This window comes from Strongylocentrotus purpuratus, unplaced genomic scaffold (genome assembly GCF_000002235.5).
Source record: "Strongylocentrotus purpuratus isolate Spur 01 unplaced genomic scaffold, Spur_5.0 spur5_scaffold_5, whole genome shotgun sequence".
In the NCBI taxonomy this organism is placed as follows: Eukaryota; Metazoa; Echinodermata; class Echinoidea; order Camarodonta; family Strongylocentrotidae; genus Strongylocentrotus; species Strongylocentrotus purpuratus.
In genome coordinates this window covers 40,148,837-40,157,802 of record NW_022145611.1, presented here as the reverse complement: position 1 = coordinate 40,157,802, position 8,966 = coordinate 40,148,837, and the positions used below count along the sequence as shown (strand labels likewise).

General features: G+C 36.7%; 1 protein-coding gene across 1 annotated transcript; it reads left to right on the top strand.

The window, feature by feature from the left end:
- Positions 1 to 283: 283 nt before the first annotated feature.
- On the top strand, positions 284 to 8,236 carry LOC105439030 (multiple epidermal growth factor-like domains protein 11). The gene is made up of 8 exons (XM_030999205.1): positions 284 to 383; positions 1,058 to 1,162; positions 1,727 to 1,831; positions 3,167 to 3,271; positions 4,876 to 4,980; positions 5,541 to 5,645; positions 6,313 to 6,408; positions 8,163 to 8,236. Exons 1-8 carry the CDS (start codon positions 338 to 340, stop codon positions 8,234 to 8,236), a joined length of 741 nt encoding a protein of 246 aa, XP_030855065.1. The 5' UTR covers positions 284 to 337.
- The last annotated feature ends 730 nt before the right edge of the window (positions 8,237 to 8,966 follow it).

The following is an 8,966-nucleotide window of genomic DNA, read 5'->3' as shown; positions in this document are numbered from 1 at the left end:
TTGGCCTGCGTCATTTCAATATCTCGAAAGACGGGAATGCTACTCGATAAGAAAATTAGAACAGAAGATTTAATTTGGGATATAGACATTATCATTATGCATCATTATTTATTATTACCATCTTCACCATCATCATCATAGTCGTTATAAATATTGTTATCTCTAAAATGATCAAAATCATCATATTTTGTTACGTTATCGTCGTCCTCATTGTCTTTAAAAGAACTTAAATATAAACCATCACATCAGTCTTAACGATAATAAATGGCTCATTGTAGGTGCCTGCGCCGTGGTCTCGGATTGCGAGTACGGAGGAACTTGTGATTTGACTACATTGATGTGCATGTGTGCAGCTGGGTACACTGGTACAACCTGTGGAACAGGTAAGATTTCTTCAAACCTCTCACCTTTCAACTCAGGGTTTGCATCTCCTTTCGATTACCAAATAAAAGACACGGTGTAAATTTAGGGCGGTGGTCTTGATTATTTCATTCCTATGACGAACGTACGAATCTACTTAACTTTAAGAATGATTCTATCACAATTTTAAAAGTGTGATGCAAGCTACAGTGTCTAATAAAAAAGAGAATGTTGATTATTATAAGTCTTCCTCGGGTCCTATCGCTTTATACACTTCATGCTGACACCAAGGTATTTTGCCTCTTTGGCCTGACGTTATTTCAATATCTCGAAAGACGGGAATGCTACTATATTAGAAATTAGAAGAGAAGATTTTAACTTGGTATATAGACATTATATGCATCAATATTCATTATTACCATCTTCATCATCATCATCATAGTCGTTTTAAATACTGTTATCTCTAAAATGATCAAAATCAGCGTGTTCTTTTACGTTATCGTCGTCCTCATTGTCTTTAAAAGAACTTGAATATAAACCATAACATAAGTCGTAACTATAATTAAATAGGGACTTTTAGATTTGCGTGGACTGATACGTGTGACGTCCATTCAAGGCAGTACATTAAACGGACGTCGATCGTAGCAATCCCCATTGTCTTCTTGCGAATCTAAAAGTCCCTAATGGCTCATTATAGGTGCCTGCGCCGTGGACTCGGATTGCGAGTACGGAGGAACTTGTGATTTGACTACATTGATGTGCATGTGTGCAGCTGGGTACACTGGTACAACCTGTGGAACAGGTAAGATTTCTTTAAACCTCTTACCTCTCAACTCAGGTTTTGCATCTTCATTCGATCACCAAATAAAAGACACGGTGTAAATTAAGGGCAGTGGCCTTGTTTATTTCATTCCTATAACGAACTGAAGAAGAAACTCTATTTTTAGAACATTTTTCTCTTTTACACTTACAAAAGTGTAAATAAAGCTTAATTGTCGAACAAAAATGCAAAGGTTGATTACTATAAGTCTTCCTACGGTCCTATCGCTTTATAAACCTCATGCTGACACCAAGGTATTTTGCCTCTTTGGCCTGACGTTATTTCAATATCTCGAAAGACGGGAATGCTACTCGATTAGAAAATTAGAACAGAAGATTTTATTTGGGATATAGACATTATTATTATGCATCATTATTTATTATTACCATATTCACCATCATCATCATAGTCGTTATAAATATTGTTATCTCTAAAATGATCAAAATCATCATATTTTTGTACGTTATCGTCGTCCTCATTGTCTTTAAAATAACTTAAATATAAACCATCACATCAGTCTTAACGATAATAAATGGCTCATTGTAGGTGCCTGCGCCGTGGACTCGGATTGCGAGTACGGAGGAACTTGTGATTTGACTACATTGATGTGCATGTGTGCAGCTGGGTACACTGGTACAACCTGTGGAACAGGTAAGATTTCTTCAAACACCTTTCAACTCAGGGTTTGCATCTCAATTCGATTACCAAATAAAAGACACGGTGTAAATTTAGGGCAGTGGACTTGATTATTTCATTCCTATGACGAACCTACGAACAAACTTAACTTTAAGAATGATTCTATCACAATTTTAAAAGTGAGATGCAAAAGCTACAGTGTCTAATAAAAAAGAGAATGTTGATTACTATAAGTCTTCCTCGGGTCCTATCGCTTTATACACTTCAAGCTGAAACCAAGGTATTTTGCCATTTTGGCCTGCGTCATTTCAATATCTCGAAAGACGGGAATGCTACTCGATAAGAAAATAAGAACAGAAGATTTAATTTGGGATATAGACATTATTATTATGCATCATTATTTATTATTACCATCTTCACCATCATTATCATAGTCGTTATAAATATTGTTATCTCTAAAATGATCAAAATCATCATATTTTGTTACGTTATCGTCGTCCTCATTGTCTTTAAAAGAACTTAAATATAAACCATCACATCAGTCTTAACGATAATAAATGGCTCATTGTAGGTGCCTGCGCCGTGGTCTCGGATTGCGAGTACGGAGGAACTTGTGATTTGACTACATTGATGTGCATGTGTGCAGCTGGGTACACTGGTACAACCTGTGGAACAGGTAAGATTTCTTCAAACCTCTCACCTTTCAACTCAGGGTTTGCATCTCCTTTCGATTACTAAATAAAAGACACGGTGTAAATTTAGGGCAGTGGTCTTGATTATTTCATTCCTATGACGAACGTACGAACCTACTTAACTTTAAGAATGATTCTATCACAATTTTAAAAGTGTGATGCAAGCTACAGTGTCTAATAAAAAAGAGAATGTTGATTATTATAAGTCTTCCTCGGGTCCTATCGCTTTATACACTTCACGCTGACACCAAGGTATTTTGCCTCTTTGGCCTGACGTTATTTCAATATCTCGAAAGACGGGAATGCTACTATATTAGAAATTAGAAGAGAAGATTTTAACTTGGTATATAGACATAATATGCATCATTATTCATTATTACCATCTTCATCATCATCATCATAGTCGTTTTAAATACTGTTATCTCTAAAATGATCAAAATCAGCGTGTTCTTTTACGTTATCGTCGTCCTCATTGTCTTTAAAAGAACTTGAATATAAACCATAACATAAGTCGTAACGATAATTAAATAGGGACTTTTAGATTTGCGTGGACTGATACGTGTGACGTCCATTCAAGGCAGTACATTAAACGGACGTCGATCGTAGCAATCCCCATTGTCTTCTTGCGAATCTAAAAGTCCCTAATGGCTCATTATAGGTGCCTGCGCCGTGGACTCGGATTGCGAGTACGGAGGAACTTGTGATTTGACTACATTGATGTGCATGTGTGCAGCTGGGTACACTGGTACAACCTGTGGAACAGGTAAGATTTCTTTAAACCTCTTACCTCTCAACTCAGGTTTTGCATCTTCATACGATCACCAAATAAAAGACACGGTGTAAATTAAGGCCAGTGGCCTTGTTTATATCATTCCTATAACGAACTGAAGAAGAAACTCTATTTTTAGAACATTTTTCTCTTTTACACTTACAAAAGTGTAAATAAAGCTTAATTGTCGAACAAAAATGCAAAGGTTGATTACTATAAGTCTTCCTACGGTCCTATCGCTTTATAAACCTCATGCTGACACCAAGGTATTTTGCCTCTTTGGCCTGACGTTATTTCAATATCTCGAAAGACGGGAATGCTACTCGATTAGAAAATTAGAACAGAAGATTTAATTTGGGATATAGACATTATTATTATGCATCATTTTTATGCCTCCGCCACCGAAGGTGGTGCCGGAGGCATCATGTTTTCGGGTTGTCCGTCCGTACGTCCGTCCGTCCGTACGTCCGTCCGTCCGTACGTCCGTCCGTCCGTCCGTCCGTCCGTCCGTCCGTCCGTCCCGTTTGACCGTTATCACAATATCTCAAGAACCATTTAAGATTTAAACTTAAGACTCGGGAATAGTATTTATCAGTATAGGAAGACGATCTGATTAGATTTTGGAGTACGTAGGTCAAAGGTCACAGGTCACAGAGGTCAACTTATGAAATTCCTTGTATTGAGTTTGTTAGCGCGATATCTCAAGAACCATTTGAGATTTAAACTTCAAACTTAAGGATAGTATGTATCACCATAGGAAGACGATCTGATTAGATTTTTGGAGCACGTATGTCAAAGGTCAAGGGTCACAGAGGTCAACTTATGAAATTCCATACATTGAGATTGTTATCATGATATCTCAAGAACCACTGGAGATTTAAACTTCAAACTTTGTGATAGTGTGTATCACTATAGGAAAACAATCTGATTACATTTTGGAGCACGTAGGTCAAAGGTCAAGGGTCATAGAGGTCAACTTATGAAATTCCATACATTGAGATTGTTATCATGATATCTCAAGAACCACTGGAGATGTAAAAACTTCAAACTTAAGGATAGTATGTATCACCATAGGAAGACGATCTGAGTAGATTTTGGAGCACGTAGGTCAAAGGTTAAGGGTCACAGAGGTCAACTTATGAAATTCCATACATTGAGATTGTTATCATAATATCTCAAGAACCACTGGAGATTTAAACTTCAAACTTAATGATAGTGTGTATCACCATAGGAAGACAATCTGATTAGATTTTGGAGCACGTAGGTCAAAGGTCAAGGGTCACAGAGGTCAACTTATGAAATTCCATACATTGAGATTGTTATCATGATATCTCAAGAACCACTGGAGATTTAAACTCCAAACTTGTTTAAATTGCTCTATGGCGGAGGCATCATTTTCGACTGCGCGCAGTCAAAATTCCATCTAGTTTATTATTACCATTTTCACCATCATCATCTTAGTCGTTATAAATATTGTTATCTCTAAAATGATCAAAATCATCATATTTTTTTACGTTATCGTCGTCCTCATTGTCTTTAAAAGAACTTAAATATAAACCATCACATTAGTCTTAACGATAATAAATGGCTCATTGTAGTTGCCTGCGCCGTGGACTCGGATTGCGAGTACGGAGGAACTTGTGATTTGACTACATTGATGTGCATGTGTGCAGCTGGGTACACTGGTACAACCTGTGGAACAGGTAAGATTTATTCAAACATCTTACCTCTCAACTCAGGTTTTGCATCTCCATGCGATCACCAAATAAAAGACACGGTGTAAATTTAGGGCAGTGGCCTTGTTTATTTCATTCCTATAACGAACTGAAGAAGAAACTCTACTTTTAGGATATTTTTCTCTTTCACACTTACAAAAGTTTAAATAAAGCTTTATTGTCGAACAAAAATGCAAAGGTTGATATACTATAAGTCTTTCTCTGGTCCTATCGCTTAATAAACTTTATGCTGACACCAAGGTATTTTGCCTCTTTGGCCTGACGTTATTTCAATATCTCGAAAGACGGGCATGCTACTCGATTAGAAAATTAGAACAGAAAATTTAACTTGGTATATAGACATTATATGCATCATTATTCATCATCACCAGCTTCATCATTATCATCATAGTCATTATAAATAATGTTATTTCTAAAATGATCAAAATCATCATATTTTTTACGTTATCGTCGTCCTCATTGTCTTTAAAAGAACTTAAATATAAACCATCACATCAGTCTTAACGATAATAAATGGCTCATTGTAGGTGCCTGCGCCGTGGACTCGGATTGCGAGTACGGAGGAACTTGTGATTTGACTACATTGATGTGCATGTGTGCAGCTGGGTACACTGGTACAACCTGTGGAACAGGTAAGATTTCTTCAAATACCTTTTAACTCAGGGTTTGCATCTCAATTCGATTACCAAATAAAAGACACGGTGTAAATTTAGGGCAGTGGACTTGATTATTTCATTCCTATGACGAACCTACGAACAAACTTAACTTTGAGAAGGATTCTATCACAATTTTAAAAGTGTGATGCAAGCTTCAGTGTCTAATAAAAAAGAGAATGTTGATTACTATAAGTCTTCCTCGGGTCCTATCGCTTTATACACTTCATGCTGACACCAAGGTATTTTGCCTCTTTGGCCTGACGTTATTTCAATATCTCGAAAGACGGGAATGCTACTATATTAGAAATTAGAAGAGAAGATTTTAACTTGGTATATAGACATTATATGCATCATTATTCATCATCACCAGCTTCATTATTATCATCATAGTCGTTATAAATAATGTTATCTCTAAAATGATTAAAATCATCATATTTTTTACGTTATCGTCGTCCTCATTGTCTTTAAAAGAACTTGAATATAAACCATAACATAAGTCGTAACGATAATAAATAGGGACTTTTAGATTTGCGTGGACTGATACGTGTGACGTCCATTCAAGGCAGTACATTAAACGGATGCCAATTGTAGCAATCCCCATTGTCTTCTTGCGAATCAAAAAGTCCCTAATGGCTCATTATAGGTGCCTGCGCCGTGGACTCGGATTGCGAGTACGGAGGAACTTGTGATTTGACTACATTGATGTGCCATTGTGCAGCTGGGTACACTGGTACAACCTGTGGAACAGGTAAGATTTCTTCAAACCTCTTACCTCTTGGACGTTTGGTGGAGCAGAAAGCAGTGGATTCTTAACAACACGAACCCATTTAACAGAATCTCGGAACGTAAATTAAATTTGGCGCGGTTGCAAAATGCATCTCTCTACCCTGCGACTTTAATGGTACGATCCAGTAAATTAAAATAGTAAAATGGCTCTTAATTTATATTTACTCATTAGATAAAATCCAAAACTTTAGTGATATCAGACAAAATATGTTTTATCTTATAATAAAAAAAGATGTTTAAACATTGTGAGAGTGTAGCATTTTACGATAACAGACATCGATTTGGCGTTATTAGAACCTATATGTTCGCTTGCAAAGGTCAAAACGTCAATTCAGACGCTGATAAGTTAATCGTCAAGCCTTTTTGTTTCCTTAATTCCGACAAAATTATACAATCAATCAAAACAATTTTAATACCAGAAGAAAGCTAACGATTAGTATTTTCATTAACGCTTGACCACAGTGAAACGAGTGAGAGCTTGCGAGACCGGCCAAAGTGTGATTGAAACTCGCTATTTGCTCTTCTCCAACGCAAAAAGAGACGACATTGTGCTGGATAAATATAATTTTTTCCGACAAAAGTACAGAAAATTTGCATATGGTCTTTTTATATTATACTTTATGAAATGTTACCCGAGTGACAAATTTTGGTCAAAATACGAAACAATTATGCACGTGTGATCGAGGTAGGGTACTTACGTTTACCAATACCACTGGGCAAAATATTGCCCAATAGATGGTTAGGTTGACTATTGGCACAACGTTGGGCAAACTGTTGACAAAATATTGCCCAACCTTTTTACAGTGTAGTAATTGGAGAAGAAAATATTTGCATTTTTGTTTAGAGTCAACTGAAGTAATAGTGCAGGCAAAAGATGCGAGGGTATCTAACATTTGTTTTAGCCTAAATCAAGTAAAGGTACAGTTCTTTCGATTTCAAGTAGTCTCATGGATAATAGGAGTGCATGGTCGTATTGTGATTTCTACAACAATCTTTTCTAATCCAGATATGTTTTAGGGTAAAAAAATGAGTAGCATATTTCATCCCAATCATAACGATTCAACTTCTGTCCGTTAAATTACGTGTCTTCAAACTTAAGCAGGGCTCCCACTTAGCCGAATTTTATAATCGAGTTATCGCGAACAGCTCTTCTTGTATCTCGGGATAACTCGCAACAATTCGGTATGGCTTAGCGTAACTCCTAAAGCAGGGCTCAAACTTAGCCGAGTTGGAACCTCGAGTTGTGGCGAGCTGGCGCGAGCTTATGGCTGAGGGAGTTTGCTCTGAAGTAGACAGCGCCTATTCTTGCGCCTGTGTTGGTGGCTTTTCTGGGACTACGTGCGAGGGTAAGCTATAAAGTCGAATCGGATTACATGTCTACTTACATACATACAGTTTTTGAGTGATGCGTTGCCTCCTTGCTCTTCTTAAAAGAGTTCATAAAAGTCAAACAAGAAAAGAAGCGGAGAAAACATCTAGTTATTGCGGAGAAAATCTTTGAATTTAAACAACAATTGAGAGTCAACAGGCGTAAAAGTACAGGCAAAAGAAGCGAGGGTGTTTTACATTTTGGGGCCATAATAAGAGAAACTACACTTCTTTTGATATCGAGTAGACACATGAATAATAGAAGAGCATGGTCATTTCAAGAGGATCGTTTATATTGTGATCCCCACAACGTACTCTTTTAATTTACATATGTTTTAGGGTTGGATAAGAGAAGGATATTTCATCCCAATCGTAAAGATTCAACTGTTGTCCCTGAGGTGTCTTCAAACTAACTAAGACCTAATTGTATAGGACATTCTTTTCTCATCCTAAATGAAAGATGTTATGCTTTCCTTTCCCTTATTTCCTTGCAGGGGCACATGAACGGTTATTCAAAAATGTGATTTTAACCTGAAAATATTTTCTATCTGAGCCTACAATTTTGTAATCAATAGAAATATAAAACGAGACATTCACTTAAAACACCCTATTTCATACAATTATTTACGTTTTTTATTTATGAAGTGAAGTATATCTCAACTGTCATTATCTTGAATTTAAAATATCAATGTTGACTTCGTGTTCCTGTAATCCCCTAAATAAAATAAAATCCGTTAAAATGGGAATTATTTTAATGTCACTTTTATCGCATTCTTTGTATTTGAAACTCAATTTGCACAGTTGTACCCGCCGTATGTGCTGACGCTCCTTGTTTGAATGAGGGAGTTTGCTCTGATGTAGACAGCGCCTATTCTTGCGCCTGTGTTGGTGGCTTTTCTGGGACTACGTGCGAGGGTAAGCTATGAAGTCCAATCGGATTACATGTCTACTTACATACATACAGTTTTTGAGTAATGCGTTGCCTCCTTGCTCTTCTTAAAAGAGTACATAAAAGTTAAACAAAGAAAGAAATGGAGTAAACATCTAGTAATTGGAGAGAAAATCTTTGAATTTAAACAACAATTGACAGTCAACAGGCGTAAAAGTACAGACAAAAGAAGCGAGGGTGTTTTACATTTTGGG